Source organism: Mobula hypostoma, chromosome 10, assembly GCF_963921235.1.
Source record: "Mobula hypostoma chromosome 10, sMobHyp1.1, whole genome shotgun sequence".
Taxonomy (NCBI): domain Eukaryota; kingdom Metazoa; phylum Chordata; class Chondrichthyes; order Myliobatiformes; family Myliobatidae; genus Mobula; species Mobula hypostoma.
Genome location: NC_086106.1, coordinates 86,932,325 through 86,956,981, shown reverse-complemented (window position 1 = coordinate 86,956,981; position 24,657 = coordinate 86,932,325). Strand labels below are relative to the sequence as shown.

The 24,657-nt window shown below is 40.2% G+C and overlaps 1 protein-coding gene across 4 annotated transcripts in view; it reads left to right on the top strand.

The window, feature by feature from the left end:
* nhsl2 (NHS-like 2) overlaps positions 1–24,657 on the top strand; it is a 502,980-nt gene that overhangs the window by 356,910 nt on the left and 121,413 nt on the right. Inside the window, exon 1 of one of the 4 annotated variants that reach the window (XM_063060792.1) lies at positions 3,404–3,574. The exons of 2 other annotated variants lie outside the window; for them this stretch is intronic. In XM_063060792.1, the coding sequence (XP_062916862.1) occupies positions 3,517–3,574 (58 nt within the window). In that variant the 5' untranslated portion in view covers positions 3,404–3,516. Of the gene's footprint in view, positions 1–3,403; positions 3,575–5,533; positions 5,802–24,657 lie in introns of those variants that run through there. One more of the 4 variants, XM_063060791.1, reaches the window with a different exon arrangement.

Below are 24,657 nucleotides of genomic sequence, written 5' to 3'. Positions count from 1 at the left end.
CCCTTTAGCTGTTCCATTGTTTGGTCAATTTAAATGCCAGCCCAGACAGGCTGAAAAGACAAGGCTGTCAGGATTGAGGTGACATGTTGAATTTACACAAACTTCTAACAAAGTATATGCACTGCTGTGCTTTCTTTGTAATGACAGTTACGTGCTGGTCCCAGGACAGATCCTCTGACACTTTTCAGAGAGGGAAATGTCGATCCTTAATGCCGAAGAATTTAAAGTTATTGACCCTCTCCACCTCAGTTCCTCTAATGAAGACTGGCTTCTGGGCAGCACCTAATTAATTAGCTTGTTTATTTCGGCTTTTTTTTTAAAGATGTGCTGGGTGCGCTCCGGCTACCACTGCACCCCTGCATGCTTCGCGGCCCAGTATCGAAACGCGGCCCGGATGTTGGGACCACTGGTCTAAACAATGTCAGTTTTCTCCTCATTCCATCCTATATAGCAGGAATACACCAAAGTACATGTTAAATATCTCACAAGACGAGGCATAGGTTTAAGATCAGAGGGGAAAAATCAAAAGTGAGATCAGATGAACTTCTTCATGCAAATGGTGGTGCACCTGTAGAATGAATTGCCAGTAATAGTGCTTGAAGTTGGCACATTAGCGACATATAAAGGCAATCTACTTAAGTACATTGATTGGAGGGTTTAGTGGACTCAAAAGCAGGCAGGTGGGACTAGCTCACTAGACAACATAGTTGGCATGCCCAGAAGGGCCTGGTTCCATGCTGTAATACTCTAGGATTCTATGACTCCAAGTTGTAGTTCATCAGCAGCTGCAGATGTGTGTGTCTCCATGAAATCATTCGGGGTCTTCCTTAGAAGCCCTGGATGAACCATAAAATTCAGAATTTACTGATGGCCAGGTCAGAGGCATTCAAGAATGCTACAAAAGGTGCAAGTGTAATCTATGGAAAGCCAACTGACAGGTGAAGTGGAGTTTTTGGACTAGACTGGAATCAACCAGGGATGCTCCACAGCTGTGGCTGGGTTTGAATGCTATAACCTCCTGCAAAATTAAATCAAGCGACATGGGGAACAGTGGAGCTTTGTTCCCAGATGTGCTCAATGCCTTCTTTGCTCGATTTGACAACCAGAAAATGGGGAAGCCATCGCGCATCCCCACATTTCCCAATGATCCTTCGGTCTCAGTACCTGAAGGTGACGTGCTGGCTGCCTTCAAGGGAGTGAATCCAAGAAAAGCATCTGGTCTGGATGGAGTACCTGGCCTTCTGAGTACTGAAAAACTAAGCTGACCAACTGGATATCTTTAACCTCTTGCATCAGCAATGTGTGGTACCTACCTGCTTCAAGCAGGCTTCAATTATACCGGAACCCAAGAAGAGCGTGGTAACCTGCCTCAGTGACTACTACCCAGTGACACTTACGTACATCCACAGTGATGAAGTGTTTTGAGAAGCTGCTGTTGAAGCATATCAGCTCCTGTCTGAGTGGTGACTTGGATCTGCTTCAATTTGCCTACGAAGCAACGGGTCTACAGCAGGTGCCATCTTATTGGCTTTTCACATAACCCTGGAACCTCTGGACAGCAAAGAAGAATACATCAGGATGCTCTTTATTGATTACAGCACAGCATTTAATACCATCATCCTCTCAAAACTCCAATACCTGGGCCTCAATACTCCCTTGTGCAATTAGATACTGGATTTCTTCACTTGCAGACCCCAGTGAGTTTGGATTGGCAAGAACATCTCCTCCACAATCTCCATCATCACAGGTGCACCACAGGGCTATGTGCTTAGCCCTCTGCTCTACTCACTTTACACTTATGGCTCTGAGGCTAAACACAGCTCCAGCGCTATGTTTAAGTTTGCTGACAACACCATTATCATTGGCCAAATCAACGGTAGTAACGATTCAGCGTACAGGAGGGAAAATGAAAGTTTGGCTGAGTGGTGTCATAACAACATACTCTTACTCAATGTCAGCAAGATTAAAGAACTAATTGTAAACTTCAGGAGAGGGAAATATGATGAGTGAAGAGGGTAGGTAATTTTAAATTTCTGGGTGCCACTATCTCAGAGGACCTGTTCTGGACCCATCATATAAATGTAATCTCAAAGAAAGCACAACAGCGCCTCTACTTCCTTAGGAGGCTGCAGAGATTCAGCATGACATCAAAAACATTGACCAACTTCTACAGATGTGCATTGGAAAGAGTGTTGACTGGCTGCATTATGGCCTGGTAAGGGAACAACAATGCCTTCGAACGGCGAATCTTACAAAAGGTCGTGGATTCGGCCACATACATAATGGGTAAAGCCTTCTCAACCATTGAGATCATCTACATGAGGTGCTGTCATAGAAAAGCAGCATTCATCATCAAAGGTCCTCACCAGCCAGTCCATGCTCTTCTCTCGCTGCTGCCATCAGACAGAAGTTATAAGACCCTGAGGACTGGCAACACCAGGTTCAAGAACAGTTACTACCCCTGAACTATCAGTCTTATGACCAAAAGAGGATAATTACACTCACCTATTGAGGTTTCCATGACCAATGATTTCACTTTAAGGACTCTTTATCTTTTTATTTCATGTTCTCGTTACTTATTGCTATTTATTTGTAGTTGCATTTTCAACAGTTAATTTTCTTCTATTCTCTTGCTCTTTCATTGATCCTGTTTACAGTTACTATTCTATAGATTTGTTGAGCATGGCTACAGGAGAATGAATCTCGGTTTATGTGGTGCCATGTGTGTACTCTGATAATGAAGTTTACTTTGAACTTTGAACTTAAACAACCTCTTGCTTGTTCTGAGTGGATCATGAAGTTGTGGTCTACTCTCGATGCATATTTGATCAGGCTTTGGGTGGTGGGTTTGTAGATCTCTTGCTTTCTCTGACCAGCTGCTGCTCAATTAACATCAAAACAGCCAAGAGTAAAGGCATCGGCGATCTCTTCATTACCTGTATGTCGATAAGCATCCAGTAGAATTCACTAGGTGATGATTCTAAGTGCAAATCTTCACCTCTCTAACACTGGGCACCACAGGTCAAGTAGAATTCAATTATTACTGCCCGGGGGTTGATTACTTAATGTGACACAGAGGAGGCGGGAAGTGAACCCAGGTGTTTCCTGTTTCACATTCTTAAGTAGTTTTAACCATAGTCATCCGAATGTTGATGTAATCATGTCTGGTTATCAGTTCATAACAGCTAGTTTGGAACAGGTATTAATTTCTGAAATTTGCAGAGATATGAACACGTTTGAGATTGCAGCAAAGTAACACCAAGCACAGCTGTGACTGTAGTTTTGCTTTTCCTCATTGGGCATCACTACCAGGAAGGAGCTCAAGCAGTGCCTCTCCTCCCTCCCTCCCTCCCCCTTGTTGCTGTGGTACGCAGGGCCCATTTCCCATAGGAACTGTCTGTAATGATGCACCCTGTTCAAGCTGCACTGGGGCCAGCACTTTACTGCTGGCAATCTTCCAAACAATCAAGGCAACAGGGAAGTGGAAAGGGATGAGCTGCACCATGGTAATAAGGGATGATGGGCAACACCTATGAAAAAGAGCAACCAGGCCAGAGAAAGAAAAAAAACAAAGGTATTGTTTTGTTGTATCATGCCGGGTTTCCCCATAGGCTACGGGTGAGAAAAATCAGTTGCTGCTCTACTTACATGAAGCAGGTAACAGACATCTTTGTCGGGTTGCTTTTAACAGAAATGCAGGGGTTTACTGTAGACTGGGACTCTCAAGCAGATTAAAAGATCGAGGAAGATTACTGTGTTAATTTATTCTGATTGATAGCAAAATAACAGCAGGCAGCCGTGTGTGATTTCTGATTGCAGCTTGTTGCTTGTACCTACTGACATTCTCTGATAAAGATTACATCAGTGTCAGTACAGACCCCATAATCGGACTGCAAAGTGATGCTTCTCTCAATGTCATTTCGAGAAGGAATATTATTTCTCTGGAAAGTACAGCCAGTCTAATAATCATAAATAGATGACTGATTTCTAAATTGCGACAAAGTATCCATGCCAGACAGTGTGGAAAAAGACAAAATTGTAGCGGAATGTAACCAGCTAAGGAGCTGAATATTAACCCAGCCTTTTGCATTACATCATGCTTGGCCTTAGTCCTGCACCAGGAATTCTAGAGCTTCGTTTCTATATCTGAGTGTGGGTGTGTGAAGGGCATTGAGGATAGGAGTAGCTCTGTGTGTGTGTGTGTGTGTGTGGAGGGGGGGAGGGTACATGGACTCCTGTTTTAAAGATCTAAAATTTCCTGTGTGTCAGAAGTACACAAGGTGGTGGTATGTTGGGGTTGGAGTAGGGTGTGTGTTATGGAGCAGAAAGGCAGATACAATAATCACTCGTTAAGTTGATACATAAAAGGCAAACTTTAAAAGTTAGCATTTATTTGCTACAATCAGAGAGTTCGGGACATTATTTGATTTTTACCTTTATTCTCATAAAGTGGATATTATTACTTGTTCTCATGAATTAGATTGTTACTGAACTTGTTAAATTGATCTGAGAGTATTTTAAAAGATTGACACCATATTGTGGGCTGAAGGGCCTGTACTGTGTTGTACTGTTCTGTGTTCTCTAAACTGAGGGAAAATCAATGAGTGGTGGCTGGGAAGGTGAAGCTACTACCTTAATCCTTAATAAATTTAGAAAATTAATCTTTACTGTTCCTCAACATAATGAGCAAAATTTAGCAAGGTAGAAATAAGTTACAGTCCAGAATTCTTTCCGTGGTCGGTTTATCCTGCTCTTTGGACTTCAGTGACAGCTTGAAAAGTAATTAGGGTTTGCGTGATCACATCAAAATAAAAAAATGGTATCAATAAAACACTCTTTCCAGGACTTGTGAATGGACTTTGCATTACAAAGTAATTAAAATTTTAATTTATGACTAAGGTAAAACATCTGTATTTTTGTATGAAGGATAACATTTTAAAAAGCTGTTTGAATTATAAAACTGTTAAAACTGAAGTTTAGCTCTGGAGAGCCTGAGATGAACTGTACGTTACTTTTACTGCAGGAAATGTAGCTATTAATTGGTAACATACCAGTTAGCCCATGTGTGCCCATGTGCATTTCTCATTTTTAGTTAAAATAAGACTATTGAAGCTTGGAAAGGAATCATAGTTCTTAGTGATCTGTATCCCCCCAAATGAAATGTTTATTCAGTAAGTCTTGGTAAAATCTAATTAAAAATGCTCCCATAGATGAAACAATTTAGATTATTTAATGTGCATTACTTGAAATCAACATATTTTGTGCCTGTTGTCTGTTCCAGGTTTTGCTTCAAGCTTCTGGAGCTGATAACTCTTTGCTTGAAAAGTGAAGGGAGGGGGGTTGGGGAGGGAGGTGAGTAGCAAGTAGGACTGGCTATTCAGCTTGTCTAATAGGAAAGGCATGGCTTCACAAGGTCTGCAGATCTTACACAGATTGGCCTCAGCCTGGATCATTGTGAAAACATGTTATATCTCACAGAAAAACCTCAGTAGGAAAGCATGATACAAGTGGGAAGGAAAGGGGACAGAATTATGACAATGGGCTGTTCTGAGTTTAGTAAAACAGAGTTCCTGCTCACTTCCTATGTTCCCGAGTCAACAGATTTGAAGGGAAGTTGCCGTTTAGTCTTGATTTTTTTTTATTACAAATGAGCTAATGGGATCTCTTAGCTTGCCGTTTCCCAATGTGGTGTTAACCACATTTCTTACATGCTGGTGGCTGGGGTCCTATGCTTTGGAGCATTTTTACAGAGAAGATGGATTATAAATCGAATACTCTAACACTTTCTCGCAATATGGGAGGTAGGATTAACATAGTATAAAGTCTGAAAGTGTGCTGCATTCTGAACTGTATTTTAGTACAAGAATATTAAGTTAAATTCATGATTAATTATCACAGATGAGCCACCACTTTATTACATAATGTTTAATCACAGTATTTTAATCTAGTGATAGAATGGTTTAGTGTTTCCACGCTGCAGTCTCTGTTTCTTTTACATGCTCATTGCCTTATTTTCCTTTAAAGTAGTAATAAAGACTTTTTGAGCATACCACAGGATGCAGTGCGAATTAAGGCTGGATGTGGGACTGATGTATATCTTCCTCATCTTTGCAACTTATTTATATTTTTAGAAAAGAAAATTGGAAAAAATCAGACAATCAAGGTTTAAGTATTGACCTTTATGTTCAAGAGGAGGGATTTGGTGCTGTATCATTTATTTTAGGGATTTTATCCTGCTCCTATCCATGGTGAATAGAGTTGTGTAAAACAACTGATAAACAGTCAGGTCGTTTTCCACCTCACATTGGCTGCTGCAGAAATAAGATTCAGAATAAATGTAAAGCAGACTCTCAGTATATGAAGCCAGAGTTAGCCCTGGTGTGACCACAATCACATAACTGATAGCAATTCAATTTTTAATTAACCTGACTGTTATTATGTTAATTAAAAAACAATATTTTAATTTTAAAACCAGTATAATGAATAGATAAGATATACTAGAGACTAATTATGATAAATGAGAAGGGGAATTTTAGAAGGTGGGGAGGGGGGAGCATTACAGCAATTGCTATCGTAAACCTTTGACAGTGGAATCCAAAATGTGTTGCTTTTTCAAGAGTCACTGCTAAGAACTTCCTCTTCTGTTAATACGTTTATTTTGATGAACAATAGAGTAAAAAGAGAAGCAATTCAACATAGTTGACAGTTTAGTTCCAAGCTATACTTGGCTTGATCTAGGCATGAAAGGAAAAACAGTTATTTTAAGAAAATCCCCAAATCATGCTTGGAAGAGGATATTTACAGTCAGTGGCTACCTTATTTAGTACATCTGCTCATTAATGCTAATACTTAATCAGCCAATCATGTGGCAACAACTCAAGGCATAGAAGCATGAAGACATGGTCAATAGGTGCAGTTGTTGCTTTTCAGACCAAATATGAGAATGGGGAAGAAATATGATCTCAGTGACCTTGACTGTGAACTAAATGTTGGTGCCAGATGGGGTGGTCTGAGTATCTCAGAAACTGTTGATCTCCCAGGATTTTCACACACAACAGTCGATCAAGTTTACAAGGAAATGTGTGAAAACAAGAGACATCCACTGAGCAGCAGTTGTGTGGGCAAAAATATCTTGTTAATGAGAGAGGTCAGAGGAGAATTGCCAGAATGTTTCAAGCTGATAGAAAGATGACAGTGACCCAAATACCAATTTATCTTTTATAAAACCACTGATTCTCACAGCTACCTGGACGATGCCTCTTCTCACCTTGTCACTTATAAAGATGCCATCGCCTTCTCTCAGTTCCTCCATCTCTGCTGCATTTGCTCTAGGGATGAGGCTTTTCATTCCAGAACTACTGAGGTATCCTCCTTCTTCAAAGAAAGGATTTTCATTCCTCCACCATCAATGCTCTCTTCCATTTTGCGTACATCTGCCCTCACCCTCTTGTCCTCACCTGCCACCCCACCAGCTTCTGCGTCTAGCATATGATTCTCCGTAACTTCTGCTATCTACAATGGGATCCCACCACCAAACGCATCTTTCCCTCCCCTCTCTTTCCACTTTCCAAAGAGACTGCTCCCTACGCAACCACCTTGTCCACTTATCCCTTCTCACTGATCTCCCTCCTGGTACTTGTCCTTGCAAGTGGAACAAGTGTCACACCTACCCCTACACCTCCCCCCTCACTACCATTCAGGGCCCCAAACAGTCCCTCCAGGTGAGGTGATACTTCACCTGCGAGTCTGTTAGGGTCATCTACTGTATCCAGTATTCCTGGTGTGGCCCCCTGAATATTGGTGAGAACCGACATAGATTGGAAACCTCTTCGCCAAGCACCTACACTCCATCTGCCAAAAAAAGTGAGATTTCCCTGTAGCCACCCATTTTAATTCCACTTCCCATTCCTATTCTGACATGTCTGTCCATAGCTTCCTTCTATCGCCGTGATGAGGCCACATTCAGGTTGGAGGAACAACACCTTATATTCCATCTGGGTGGCCTCCAACCTAATGGCATGGACATTGATTTCTCAAACTTCTGGTAATTTCTGCCCCCCCCCACTGACTTCTTCTTTTTCTTTCCAGTCCTGGTGAAGGGTCTCGGCTGGAGATGTTGACTGAACTCTTTTCCATAGAGGCTGCCTGGCCTGCTGAGTTCTTCCAGCGTTTTGTGTGTGTTGATTTGGATCTTGTGTTTCTCGTGTTTGTGCAACAACTTGTTATAACTGTGGTGTGCAGAAGAACATCTCTGAATACACAACACGTCAGACCTTGAAGTGGATGGGTTACAGCAGCAGAAGGCTGGGAACATACACTCATTTGCCACTTCATTAGGTACAGGAGGTAAACTAGAGCAGGGGTCCCCAACTTTTTTTGCAACGTGGACCGGTTTATTACCGACAATATTCTTGCGGACCGGCTGACCTTGGGGGGGGGGGGGGTGGGTAGGGTTGCCAACAGACAAGAGTAGCAGTCAAATACGTTGTGTTTACCCTGAGAAAGACTACAATGACCATGAAGCCTTGCGCGGGCACCAGTGCGCATGTGTGCACGTGCCGATTTTTTCACTACAAATCGTTTTTGGCAATTCTGTTCAGGGGGTGGGGTGTTAATCACGACGGAAATATAGGTGATAAATGGCTAATACACTCAATTTTGTTTCTAAAAGGGTTTATCTAATGAATTTAATATTAAACACACAGCACATATTTTCCTCGCATGAATATAGTGATAAGTCAATTATCAGGGGAGGACAAGGGAGCTTGAAGAAAGTGTTGAATGAACATCCAGTAGAAGTGGTAGAGGCAGGTTTGATATTGCCATTTAAAGAAAAATTGGATAGGTATATGGACAGGAAAGGAATGGAGGGTTATGGGCTGAGTGCAGGTCAGTGGGACTAAGTGAGAGTAGCGTTCGGTACAGACTAGAAGGGCAGAGATGGCCTGTTTCCATGCTGTAATTGTTATATGGTTATATAAGTCACTTATAAGTCAATAGCATCATAACCTTTTAAGTAACGTTTGGATATTAAACACACAGCGCATATTTTCCCTGCATGAACATATAAAATCATTGCAACACACCAATATCGCTGAATCAGTGGGAGCCCTGGGCTTGTTTCCCTGCAACAAGATGGTGTCATCGAGGGGTGATGGGAGACAGCGATACTCGAACGGGGTTCCTTATATCCAGTCTATTCCGCAATTTAGTTTTCATGGCATTCATTGCACAGATATGTTGGAAATGGAAGCAATGTTTTCAGTGCTTTCGTGGCTATCTCAGGATATTTAGCCTTGACTTTGATCCAGAATGCCGGCAGAGATGTTATGTCAAACATACATTTCAGCCTGCCGTCATTTGCAAGCTCGAGGAGTTGGTCTCCTTCCCGCGCTGATGTGGATGATGTGTGGGTAATGACCTCGTGTGTTCAAGCTCAACTGTGCGTGACAGGGAATGAGGAAAGGTGCAGCTGACTCCTATCACCAAATCATATCGTTTCCTCGTGGCCCGATAGCACATGCTTTGTGGCCTGGGACCGACCCATAGCCCGGTGGTTGGGGACCACTGAAGTAGAGGATGCCTTTAGGTAATGGTCACAAAGAGACCCGGCGGATTCAGAAGTAAGCTCCATCCCCGAGGAGGTGTGAGAATGTGGTTGAAGGAATAAGATAGATGAATTTAAGGTAAGGTTGGACAAGTGTACAAGAAAGGAATATGGGATGACATTGATACATTCAGATAAGGAAAGACAGGAAGAGGCTCAAATGAAGCATAAAAAAAATCAGCTGACTAGGCTGAATGACCTTTTACTTTGCTGTGTATTCCATGTGATTGTATGTTATTCTATAATAGAACCAAGCTTGGTTTGAAGCAACAGAATATTCCCTTCCCACTCTTGGACAGGTTTCTATGGAGATATATCTACAGGAAAGTGGCTGTTGATACGTGTGCTTTCTTCACTCATGTTGGCATCACGTCCAAATAAGGATGTCCAGCAAATGTCAGTCACAAACACAAACATAAAATCTGAAATCAGGACACAGTTGCTTTATGAAATTAAAACTTTTTTATTGATTCAGCACTTTAAAACCTGATCTATGCACTTAGACACTAATTGCTTGCTGTAGTCACAGCTGCCACAGAAATTACAAACTGACCCTCACAATGTGGAAACAGAGTGTGGTGATTATTTCTCTGGATGGTGCCTAGCCATAACCTCTGACATCAACAGCACTGCCAAGCCACTGATCGAGGGGTCTGTGGTAGCAGTAAACTGTTCACATACTCCTCAACCTTTATAAACAGCTGCTGGCACCAGTTACTTTTTTAAGTAAAACGGACAGGGAATGATTTTTTAAAAAATGAATTGCAGTGATATTTTTAAGTGAACTTTGATTCATGCATAGTCCATAACTTTTAACCCTCAATTTATTGTAGGTTAATTTTGAAGGGTGTAGTTGTAATCTCTTTATTTAGATTCTGATGTAATGAAATGTTCGAACTATATATAAAAGAAATCTGTCCATCTTGGCAACATAAGCACATTAGGGAAATATGGAGGATAAAGAAGAACTTCTTTAAGGTGAAGTGTGTCAGAAAGATCCAGTCTAATTTTCCAGTGGGCCGGTTATTAATTGGAAATGGATGCAAATATATCAAAGGTGACACAAATTGGTCTAATGCATGATTTCTGCAATGAAAACAAGGACAATGTGTTCAAATTTGAAATATTATTAAGTTGGTCATGATCGCATTGGTGTAAATGGGACATTGCTATGGCCACATTAGCCACCTCATGTCTTATAGTAACTACACATTAAAATTTGATAAGATTGGCTGTAAAGTGATTTGAGTAGTCCTGGAGATGCAGGAGTTATGGTGACGAATCAAGCTTACACTTCAGTTCAATGTATATTAATGATTACATGTATTGGAATTTATGGCATATCTGTTCACATTAGTAAATGCAAATATTGCCATCTTTGCATTAATTTGAAGGGAATGTGTATTGAACTATCATGATCCATAACATAAAGGGTAACAGACTGCTGCAGTGCTTTATAGATGAGAGTACTGTATGTGTAGGAGTGTTGGATACAAAACAGCAGATGGTTATGTGTTCCGTGACAAATAATATATGGCTTTAGAGTATTCTGGTGTGTGGAAAAGCTGCTTGTGGGTACCTGCTACGCCAATATGAAATTTTGCTCTGCAAACCAGAAGATTCAGGATTCAGATCAAGTCTATAGAATATTAAACAAACCCAGCCATGGAACTCCAACTGATTTTAGTTTTTAGAAACAGTGAAAGGAATGGGAGGTGGGAAAAAAAATCTATGGTTCCCCCTCTTGGATCACTGGTTTGTGATACCTTTTGAAAAATACCAGGGTCTCTTTGTCAATTAAAGCAGGCTTGGGCTCTGCCTATGGGCAAATAGTCACTTAGCTAAAAGCATGAAGAAAACAACATGGAGTTGAGATTTTGGAAGTATGTCAGGGACTTGGAGCTGTACTTCAGCATGAGTTGGGTCCCACAGGAGGGAAGAAGCAGAGAATTGGAAAACTTAAAAAAAAAGGAAGATGTGTAGGTCACGAAAACAATAACAAATAGCCTGAGGTTGGCTTCTGTGAGGGCACAGGTGCTGTATATAATTTTCATACCTCTGTGAACATCAAACAATCATCGTGTAGTACAGAAGGATGTATAAATGTGCAAATGCGTTGTGCATGAAGTAATGAATAATTGGTTTACTTTACAGAAGGTAACAGGTGACTAAATTGGAATGATAACACAGCAGTGCATTCTGGGATAATATCAGGTTTTATTCAATGAAAAATTGTAACATGCTGTTTTCAATATTTTATATGTTTACCTCAAACATTTCAATTGCTGGCAAGTAATAATTTCTTCCACAGATCTGGTGCAATGGTGTCATAGGGTAAACTCGAACTGCGCTTAGGATTTGATAACCTAACTTGCACTGAGATGTAATTGGATTTAAAGAACTGATTGGATAAGCATTTGGTGGGATTCCGGAGAGGAGACATAATTGACCTTCCTGATTTTGGCTTATATTTGTAATTGTGTTCTATGTATCTGTTCTGGAATTGACAGCATCATCTATTCACAACAAATAATTGATTAAAAATATTGTAAAATGATGTTTCAGAAAAGCTCCAATCAAACTGTCTTCACCTTCCCTCAGATCCTACAAGACTCTAGGTATAACCTTGATGCTAATATTATCATTGTAATGGAACAAGCATTCCATGTCCTATTTGATTTGGTATGAATCCCTGTTTGTTATTGAACATCTTTTAAAAGAGAAAAAGAAATTAACATTTTCCTCACGCTGACATTTCAGTTACACAAACAAAATCAATACCTTATCACATAGTGCAATCCAAAATTCTGTAAAGTGCACAAGTATAATGAAAGTATCTGAAGCTCCTCAGTTCCTGAAAACAAATTGGGCTTCCATCCTTTGCTGTGGTTTTGTATTTTTCTTGCGGTCTGAGGGAAAGGATATTGACGGTAATAAGCCCAAGAAATTCTGCTGTCTCCTAATGGGTAACCTGAATGGTCACAGTATCAGACATTGTACACTTTTGTGGTTGAAAATGTTCTGCCCAGGACTCTGCTTTTAATTAAAACCACAATCAATATTTGTTACCAGGGAGAAAGAACTTCTATTTAAGAGTAAGATAAAGTGACTACACTAATTAAGGAGACAGGTTTGTAACAGGTTTTCACAGGCTTTGCTGTTTTCACAGAGAGACGTTGAATTCTCTGGAATAATGTAAACAAACAAATCTATTCCTGAAACCTCACTGACAACTGCAAGATATTTATTTAGTGAGCTCATACATTTCTTTTTCAAAAAAGTCATAATTTAACTAAAACAAACACACACTCGTAAACAGGCACTATAAAAGCATATTACTTCCATTGAAATGATGGCTGATGCTGCCTTCCAGATCTACAGTCAGGAGCAGGCATTTGATTCATGGGATCCACAACTGTTTTAGTTCTTGCATCTAGCTTTGTGAAGAGTTCAGAAAGTTACTGTCAACTCTTTTCAGAATGAGGTGAATCCGTAATTCTGATCAGCACATAAATCTCTTCAGTAGAACTGGACAGGTTTGTATAGATAAAATAGAGGAATCTTTTTTTTTTAGTTAGCAAGCGGTTTAAATATCAGGAGGGCAGATTTAAAATCTTTGGCAAAAGTTATGAATGGGATTTGAGGATATATGTTTTTACTCAAAGAGAAGCTAGGATCTGGAATTCAATGCTTGCAGGGGTGATGGCAGTATAATCAATCAGATTTGCAAAAGGAAATTTAGGGAGAATAATTTACAGGATTTGGGGAAATGGACAGACAGAATTATTTTGCAAGGAGGTGGTATGGAATTGATAAGCCGATTGGCCTCCTGTTGTGCTGTGGCAAATGTTTGATTTGCAGCTCCTTCATTTGTTTGTGAATGTAAAGGCAATGATATAAAGTACTTATCTCCATTCTGTTTAGGCAGTGGGCAAGGTTTGTATTGATCCTTGTGATTTATATGGCCATTTTATTATGTTAATTATGGTAATTTTATGTTATTATCTAAACTGAACTTCAACCACTGAGGGTAATGTTTTGTGGCCATGACTTGCAGTCCATTATCAGACATTTGGTACTCCAAATCTAGTAAACATTATTTAAAGTTATTAGTAGTTAAGTAAGTCTGAACTCTTCAATGAAGATACTGCAAATGAACATAGCCAAAGATCACCCTCAGGCTTTGCTCACAGTCTTTGCATAACTGGTAAACTCTGTTGTGTCAAAGGACTGTTTAAACTCATATATTGTGCTTTGTCAACAGAGACATCTCAGGATCTGTGAACACAGCCATCTACGTATTATTTTAAAAAAACAACTGATATAAGTTCTTTAAGTGACACAGCTAGTACCAGAAATTGTTGTCCTTTGAATATTAGTTTATGTAGTTAATTCATCTTGATTCAATTAAGAATTAAGATATTAGAGCATCACTGATTTGACCCTAGCTGGACTACCAGAATAACAATTTACAAATGCATAGTTATCATGTTAGTCGTCCAAACCCACATTGCAAAGTTCTCTCTTCCTGCAGATTATAAAATGAGGATTGGTGTGCTCGTGACTGCCACTTTAAGATATTTCACTGCTAGTCATCATGCTTCTAAGAATCTCTCTTTCCTTGTTTCAGCATGCCAGATAGATGGGAGCAAAACTTATCCAGATATTGACTAAGACCCAACAAATGTTGAATATCTGCTACAGCCATCGATGCTGATATCTCCAAAACAGCTTCAACTTTGTGTCGATTGACAAAAAGTTATTTATTTTTTAAAATTTATTGCGATAGAGCGTGTAATAGACTCTTCCGACCCTTCAAGCCACGTCACCCAGCAATCCCCGATTTAATCCTAGCCTAATCATGGGACAATTTACAATGATCAATTATCCTACCAACTGGTACGTCCTCAGACTGTGGGAAGAAACCAGAGTACCTGGAGGAAACTCATGTGGTCACGGGAAGAACGTAGAAACTCCTTAAAGGCAGTGGTGGGAATTGAAACTGGGTAGCCTGTACTGTAAAGTGTTGTGCTAACCACTACACTAGGTTACCAGCTTAAAATTTCTCGGCCAGCATAAGTACTGTATGTCAAATAACTGCCTTTAGCGCTCCATTCTGTCATTGCATCTGAATGTTTATCAAGATCTTGAATTGCTTTTACTGCCTTTTATCCACAACACATAGGATTGGAGTTAGGCCATTCAGCCCATTACAAAGCCTACAGCCATGCAATCATCGGAAGTGGCTGGAGTCCTGTTACCGACTCATGCACTTACCTTTGGAAATCTTTTTGAGGGAAGCTAGTCCCAAATGGCATCCACTTCTAGCAATGCCTCCTAAAAGGTATATGGAAAGTAGTTAAATACTCGAACCTGCATTTATAAATGCATTTTGAACATGGTCCGGAATGCTCCGGATGGCTCTTGACGTGAGTTGGCAACAGAACATGACGAACATCGAGCTCTATGACGACCTACCGATGCTCACCACTAAAATCGAGGTGAGAAGATTGCAACCAGTGGGGCACTGTCTACGCCACCCCGAGCTACCTGCCAGCCTAGTCATCATATGGGAGCCCAAGCACGGGGGGATGAACCCTGGGCGCCCTCCCAAGACTATGGTCAACACGCTCCTAGAAGACAACGGCGCGGCTAATGTAGATGAACTGATGAGGGAGAGAGAGAAGTGGAGAGTTCGTCATTGTGCCCGACGCTGCCCCCCTAGGCCTGAGTCGACGTAGTAGTAGTTTGAACACATGCAGTCATAAACATTTTAGCATTGTGTAGGAGTGCAGCTATATCATCTGTACTTGGCTGTGGTACTGCTTTTAAGTAGAATCTAGATGCAGCTTTCTTATATTTTGCAACCAATTAGCTATCACTGAACCTAGAATCAGAATCAAGTTTAATATCCCTGGCAAATGTCATGAAATTTGTTGTCTTTGTAGCAGCAGTACAAATGCAATACATAATAATATTAGAATCAGAATCAGATTTATTATCACCGGCATGTGTCATGAAATTTGTTAACTTAGTAGCAGCAGTTCAATGTAGTACATTATAATAAAATATAAATAGAATTTAATAAAAAAATAATAATAATTACTATTATTATAGAGAATATATGTGTGTGTGTGTGTGTAATTAAATAAGTAGTGAGGTAGTAATCATGGATTCAATGCCCATTCAGAAATCAAATGACAGAGAGGAAGAAGCTGTTTCTGGATCAGGCTTCTGTACCTCCTTCCTGATGGTAGCAATAAGAACAAGGCATGTCCTGAGTGATGGGGGCCCTTAATGATGGATACCAACTTTTTGAGACATCAGTCCTTGAAGATGTCTTGGATACTACAGAGTTTGGTGCTCATGATGGAGCTGACTAAGTTTATAACTCTCTGCAGCTGTGCAGTAGCACCTCCACGACCGCCCCCCCCCCCCATCCCCATAGCAGACAGTGATGCTGACAATTAGAATGCTCTCCACAGTACATCTACAGTGGTGCTAGAAAGTTTGGGAACCCTGTAGAACTTTCTTTATATTCTCTGTAGGATTAAGGTCAGGACTTTGACTCGGCTATTCCAAAGCACAAATTTTCTTCTTTTTAAACCATTCTGTTGTTGATTTACTCTTGTCTTTTGGATCATTGTCTTTTTGCATTATTCTATCAAGCTTCAATTGATGGACTGCTACCCTGACATTCTCCTGTAAAATGTCTTGATACAATTTTGAATTACAGTACTTGTTCTCTCAATAATTGCAAACTGTCCAGTCCCTGGGGCAGCAAAGCAGCTCCAAACCATGATGCTTCTTCCACGATTGGGATAAGATTTTGGTGTTGGTGTGCAGTGCCTGTTTTCCTCCAAACAGAGCAATGTGCGCTTCTGTCAGAAAAGTTCAACTTTTGTTTCATCTGTCCACCAACTGTAGCAATTAGAGACTGAAAATATCTTTGAACACACCAACTGGTAGGTTTTGGTAAGTTCTGACCTTAATCCTATAGAAATGTTGATTGAGGGACCTGAAGCAAGCAGTTCATGCAAGGAAGCCCACCAATATCCCAGAGTAGAGGCAGTTTTGTAAGGAGAAATGGCTTAAAATTCCTCCAAGCCGATGTGCAGGACTGATCAACATTTACCGGAGATGTTTGGTTGAAGTTATTGCAGTACAAGGGAGGGTCACATCAGTTACTGAAAGCAAAGGTTCACATACTTTTTCTGACAAATACATGTAATATTGGATTTTTTTTTCAATAAGTAGATGAACCTGTATTATGTTTTGTGTTTTGGCACAGGTTTTAAGAGCCCTACATGGTACTCCAGCAGGGCCTGTCATCTTGCAAGGGTTCTCCCTCTTGAAAGACAGTCTGATGTCAGCTTCCAAGACAGAGACCACAAGGTCACTCATACTGTAGGGATTTCACAGCTTTAGGTTTATTCTCCTTTTCAAAGCATGCATACAAGGCATTAGGCTTATCTGGGAGGGAAGCATCACTGTTTTCATTATTTTAGATTTCACTTTGTAGGAAGTAGTGACCTATAAATCCTGCCAGAGTTAATATGTATCCAATTCCACCTCCAGCCTTATTCAGAATTGTTCCTTTACTCTTTAGATTGCACTCCATATTCATATCTGGTTTTCTTGTATCGTCCTGGGTCACCAGACCTGAATGCTATTGATCTAACCCTCAGCAGACTATGAATCTCCTGGTTCATCCATTGATTTTGATTTTAATATATACAGTTTGTTCTCATCGTACACACTCATCCACACAGGTTTTAGTCTAATCACCTTCTTCTTTAAAGCTGTGGCATTATTTGAGTTACAAGTTGATTCATCAAGCTTGACTAAGTTCTCTGTGCTATCCAAATCCACCACTAAGCATCAGAGAATATTTGTATATAACTTATTAATATTTCTTAATTATTGGGCTATTGTTATTTATTGCTTAAGTCAAGACTCCAGCAGAAGCTGTTCCATTAACTGAATGATTATATATGATACTTGATAAGGTACATGCTCAAACATTACTTTCTGCAGAACAAAGGGATTAGAGTCATGCTACCACCTTACTGTCCAATTTACATCGCTGTTCACTAGATAACAACAGGTATATTCATCCAACAGAAAAACAAACCTCACAAGAAACTAGAATTGCAGAATTAAATTATTCCACCTTTCGAAACTTAAAATCTCTCGTTTCTTTCCCGCTTAAGTGAAGTGAAACTATACTTTTTTGAAATACTGTGCTCACTTCAAACTTAATACAGTTGCCTGATTCTAATATAAATGCAACATACTCCTCAGCATCTGAGTTATAGGTATTGATCTCTTTGACAATAGAAGTAGTTGTCCCTATTTCTCATCAATAGCTGTAATTGGCTATTTTGGTGCAAACAATTCTATTCCATAACATTGCTTTGTGAAGTAATTTCTCCTCCTACAAATAACGTATTTGATTCAAGGCTATAATTCTGTCCTGTGAACACATTCCTCACCAACTATTGCAGTACTCTTTAGACATTTGTGTTGCTTCAAGCTTTCTTCTATCAACCCTGAAGGTTTCATTGGGTTTATGCACCACACTGGTGTTCTCGCCGTGTTCTCTGCTGAATAACAAGTGATAACTGGTTTCAAGTTAATTTCTGAAGGCAATCATTTTTACATCTTTAAGTCTACAGTTTGACTTGCATTTTTTGTTTTGCTGTTATTGCAAGAAACCAATTTTTGGTGAGTTTTCGCAGTGTTCTGCATTGATCATATGATTCACCTTCATCATGTTTTCTCCTGTTAGATTCATACCTCTCCAATAGGATTTGTTTTACAGTTGGCAGTACTCAGAAAATGTCTGCAACACAAATACTCTTTTGTCAATATAACTCTCTTCAGCCCAGTCCATGATAATGTTAAGATCACATTTAATCAATTGCCTAAAGTAAGCTGAAAGCAACACAAAGAACCTTTCCCCCTTCTTCCTGCCTTACTGCCCTCCTCTCTGCTTCTCTGGTATTGATTCTCCTCCCCAGCTGTCTCCCAGCAGCTCCTCAATGATGCCCTCATCACTTCCAAGTATGGAATATTGACATGGCCACATCCACAAATTGACCATTGGTATTGGTTTATCATTGCCGCATGTAACAAGATACTGTACAGTGAAAAGCTTGTCTGGCATACTTTCTATACAGGTCAAAATTATTACCTGTGTATTGATATAGAACAAATTAGTAGGTTAATTGTAAATAGTCCTGTTATTATGCTAGGGTTAAATAGGCGGGTTGGTGGTCGGTGAGGCTTGTTGGGCTGGAAAGTCCTTTTCCGTGCTGTATCTTTAAACAAACAAATAACAATGCCAAATAAAGTGTAAAGGTGACAGAGAAAGTGCAGTGCAGATAAAAAATGAAGTGCAAGGTCATAACAGGGTTGATTGTGAGGTTAAGAGTCTACCTTATCGTACAAGGGGTCTGTACAAGACTCTGATAACAGAGGGCTAGAAGCTCTACTTGAGCCTGGTGGTGTGTGCTTTCAGTCTTTTGTATCTTCTGCCTGATGGGAGAGCAGTGAAGAGAGAATGTCTGGGGTGGGTGGGGTCTTTGATTATGCTGTCTGCTTTACTGAAGCAGTGAGAAGTGCAGACAGAATCCATGGAGGACAGGCTGGTTTCTATGATATACCGAGCTGTGTCCACAACTCTCTCCAGTTTCTTGTGGGTCAAACAAAGGGACTATGGGTTTTGTTAGAACTACATCCTGCCAATTTATTGTGGTACATCAGCATTCTAGATGCTCCAAACATCTCTATTCTGTGTCGCTATAGTATCACATTACCAAGGCAAAAGTGGTTTCCTGTGCTTAAAGTGTAGTATATTTTGTCCTTACATCATTTAACCACCATGCTCACCCTTTGCTGAAGTATATTGCATCATTCAGTGCACAAGGTTACTGTGTCTGAGTCATTGTGATATTACCAAATTATTTATAGCAGATGAAGAATTATCGAGAAGCTGGGTGAGATCAGTGGAGCATAGAATAACTTTGTGGTGCACCTCTAATGTTGTTACAAATATGATTGATTTCTGGTTTTATGACCATGGAGCTCATTTAACTATTATTAATGACATGTCTTGGACAGTGAAATTAATACTTGCAAGAAATTTTGCTAAGCAGACAATGGTTATCAGTATCTATAATTGCATTCTGCCTGGATATGTGGGATTTTGTTTCTCATCTTCAATAATGCAGATACCTGTTAAGTTAAGGAAACATCATAGGGATGTTAGTCTCCTAAACTCCTGTCCTTAATGGAATGGATTCTCTCAGAAGAGAGCTTGCTCTACAAAAGAGAAGCTGCAAGGCATAGAATTACTTGGTGCAACATCAAAATAAAAACACTGTTGAAGATTGGGCTAACATGGAGTGCAGTAGTTTTCTGCATACTTCTGGGTCAGCTAGCACCAGTTGCTAAGAGTTGGACAAGAATTTTGAGCTCACTAGCATTGTTTCCATCATAAAGTTCATCCAAATGATGTCAACAGGAGGGCATGGCAGAAAATTCAACATCAAAGAGATTTTCAGCCACATTAGTCTGAAAATGACTGTTACTATTCACTCCAGCTTTTACCATTGGTGACAGCTCAGGGATAGTTACTTAAAAGGTAAAGGGCCAGTCACATTAATACTTTATTCATAGTCCAGCTGATCCCCACTCTGCACACTCTGTATTTGTTAAGTATACCTCTCACTCTGGATACTGACACTTCATGATAGCTTCAAATATTTTGTAGTACCTATTTCCCAGTTGCCTGGACCTAATCATGTTAAAAATGGAGGGACAAAGGACACCTTGTGACACAAAGCAGCCTCGTATCCTCTTTTAGCTTTTCTAATTTCTTTCTTAAGATTCTTTTTACATTCTTTATATTCCTCGAGCACCTCATTAACTCCAACCTGCCTATATTTATTGAAGATCCCTCTCTTTTTCCAAACCAAGTTTCCAATATCCCTTGAAAACCATGGCTCTCTCAAACTTTTAACCTTTCCTTATGGTTTTCTTTATGGTCCATAAACTGCCTTCACTTTTTAAACCTAATAAATAATTGCATCTTGAATTAATCTGAAGTAAAATCTCATTAATGCCTAAACAATTCTTCTCATTGACAGAACTCACAGGCCCTTTATCAAACGTACACTTAAGAGCATATGTGGCAATGCATCTTTGGGGTTAGAACAATATAATGTCCCAGACCTATATTAAGAGGTCAGAATGGCAGTTAATGTTCTCCCTATTCATTGGAAGACTTGGACAGCAGATGCAATTAAGACCGTTAAGCATAAGAGCAGGATTAGGTCATTCAGCCCATTGAATTTGCTCTGCCGTTGAATTGTGACTGATTTATTATCCAAGTGGGAGGAAACTGGAGCAGTAAATCATAAACACAAGAAATTCTGCAGATGCTGGAAATCCAGAGTAACACACACAAAATGCTGGTCAGGTAGCATCTATGAAATGAATACTGTAAATAGTCAACGTTCGGGCTGAGACCCTTCTACGGGACCAGAAAGGAAGGGGAAAGATGCCAGAATAAAAAGTTGGAGAGAGTGTAAAGAGGATAGCTAAAAGGTGATAGGTGAATCCAGGGGGGAGGAACGCATCTAATAGGAGAGTGGACCATAGGAGAAAGGGAAGGAGGCAGGTAAGAAGAGGGAAGAGGCCAAAGTGGGGGACAGATAAAGAGCAGAGGAGGAGGGAATATTTCTTTCTCCAGAAAGAGAAATTGATGTTCATGCTGTCAGTTTGGAGGCCACCTAGACAGAATATAAGGTTGTGCTCTCCACCCAGAGGGTGGCCTCATCATGGCACAACAGGAGGCCATATGTCAGAATGGGAATGGAAATGCAAATTAAAATGATTAGCCACCAGGAAGCTCTGCTTTTGCTGGATAGAGTGGAGGTGCTCAATGAAGCATTCCCACAATTTATGACGGATCTCACCAATGTAAAGGAGCACCAGACACAATAGATGAATGACCCTAGCAGATTCACAGGTGAAGTACTGCCTTACCTGAAAGGACTATTTGGGACCCTGAATGGAGTTGACTCCAGAGGAAATCAGTGCAATCATGGGGAGAATATACAAACTCTTACATACAACACAGGAAACTGAACTCCAATTGCTGGTGTTGTAACACATTATGCCAACTGCTACTCTCTGTTGCCCAGCAAAAGAAACATAACATTGGAGTGGTGCAGCAATATATTTAAAACAGATCTACCTATCCTTACCCTTCTGTGATTCTTCTCCTCTTCTCAATCTCATGCTTCTGCACATTAGTCTACTCTACACTGACCTCAAATTCCCTCTCCCTGGTGAACATCTTCTCTACCTCCTCCGACTCCAGGCACAAGTCTCCTCTTTTATTCCTGATAGTCCTCATCTGGCTCTAGTCATCCTCTTGTTCTTCACATATGTGTAGAATGCTGTGGAGTTGTCCTTAATTCTACTCACTAATGCCTTCTCATCACCCCTTCTAGCTCTCTTAAGTCCCTTAAGCTCCTTCCTGGCTAGCTTATAACTCCAAAGATTGCTGTTATTGAAACTGCCATGCACTACCGTGGAAGTGGTCCCTCAGCAATCTAACATTCCTGCTGTATATTTCCCTGTTTCCTGTTTACACTCCCAAGTTCCTGCCTAATACCATTGTAATTAGCCCTCTCCCAATTATGTACTACCCCATATCGTCTGCTCCTGTTCTTGTCCATGGCTATGTTAAAGTTCAGGGAGTAATGGTCACCATCTTCAAAATGTTCATTCACTGAAAGATTTGTCACCTGATCAGGTTCATTGCCTAGTGCTAGATCCAGTATGGCCTCTCCTCTAGTCAACTTGCTCACATTTTGTGTAAGGAATCCTTCCTGGACCCACCAAACAAATTCTGTTCCATATAAACATTTTGCACCTAGGAGATGGAACATCAGCCTGAGATCTTTCACATGCTGATTTTGTTTTGCTCTTGTTTATTCTTCAGCTTTCAGTTCATCCTTGAAGTCCCAGTATTAATTTGTTTTTACTTCATGATAATACATCCAGACTAGGATATAAACTAATCCACTTTAAGGTCCTTCCATTATAAAATTATAATTTAGCTTATCTATCTTTGATTCCAGTTTAGCCAGGCCAGACCAATTCTCATCCTATTGAAATTAGCTCTTCACTACTTGATTATTTTTACAATCTTGGAGAGATCCCAAGAGCATGAGCAAACACTGGCAGCAAATATACTAAGGCAATCCAAAATATAATACACTCATATAAACATGAAAACGATTCAGAATGAAGTGGGGTCAGTAAGAGAGGAAAAGGTAAACATTATTCTATTATTAATCACTATTTCCTGATTGCTGTCTCTTGATTACATTTTCTCCTCTTGGCCTGTCTCATTTCCCAGAATTAAGTCAGGACTGAGTTTTAGGACAGACCCAGACATTTTTTCTTGGCGAGTAAGAAGTGATCTTATACAGGTATATAAAATCATGAGGAGACATAGATAGAATGAATACACTCTAAGTTTCTTTCCTAGAGCTGCATAATCAATATCTTGGGACAGTGGGGGTTTAAGGAGAGAGTGAAAGATTTTGTAAGAACTTGTTGTTGTTCAGTCTTTAAGTCGTGTCCAACTCTTTGTGACCTCATGGACCATGGCAAGATACAGAAGTAGATTGCCAGGCCTTCCTTATGCGCAGATACTGCTGCTGCCAAGGTTGGGACCCGGCTGGGTTTGGACTCAGGACCATCTGCCTTGAGGTCCACTGCTGATGCCACTACACCACCAGCCAGCCCTGAGCTTGAGGGTACTTTTATTATCACGGAGGGAAGTACGTATGTGAAATGAGCTGACACAGGAAGTGGCTGAGGCCTACTCATTCATAATGCCTTCATCCTCAATGGCCAGAAACATGCAGAGCATAAAAGTTTTGCTAAGCACTCCTCCTTTTTACTGTGTGTGTTATTGCTATCCCACTCTATGTTTGGATAGTTGAAGCCACTATATCGTCACATGATGACTTTTGAATATGCATGAAATTTCCTTCTCGATATCATTCCTACTGGTTGGTGCTGTGCAGAATTATCCCAGTGGTGTAATTGTAACTCTTATGTTATTCTAAACAGGTAGATTATGTCCTTGATCACTCCAGGGCATCCTCCTTCTCCAACACTGCAACATTTCCATTAATCGTTAGTGCCTTTCTCCATCCTTTTTTCACTTCCCTATCTTTGCTGAACACCTTTGAATCAGAAATATTTATAACCTTTCTTGCATATTCACAATCATGCTTATAAACACAGTTCTGTAGATTAACGCTGCACTGCTGCAGCATCATATCATATGTACAAAACAGAATTGCCTGAGGGTTTTTGTCAAATTTCAAAATTTCCAACCCTTCCAATTATATTTGAAAAAGAGACAGAGGGGATTTGAAGATATTGCAAAAATGTTCAAACCAACAAATGTTTTGGTTCGATGTGAAAAGCTACTAAATTCATTTGAGAATTACATTTATGTTAAATTTCTAGCTTATCCTAAACATGAAGGGATCCTGAATCTTCATCGCAATAGCAGTAAAGCAGTTGACCATCTGCATCCATTGACAATCTACACCCACGTGGAACAAAGGAACAGGAGTAGCATTTCATAAACACAAGAAAGCCTGCAGATGCTGGAAATCCAAAGCAATAGACACAAAGTGCTGGAGGAACTCAGCAGGTCAGGCAGCATCTATGGAAATAAATAAACAGTCAATGTTTCAGTCCAAGACCCTTCTTTAGGACTGAAAAGGAAGGACGCAAGATGCCTGAAAAACAAGATGGGGAGAGGGGAAGGAGGCTAACTAGAAGGTGATAGGTGAAATTAGGTGGGTAGAAAAGGTAAAGGACTGCAGAAGAAGGAATCTGATAGGAGTAGAAAGTGGACTAAAGGAGAGAGAAAAGGAGGACGGGACCTAGGGGGAAGTGATTGGTAGGTGAGAAAAGGTAAAATGCCAGAGTGGGGAATAGAAGAA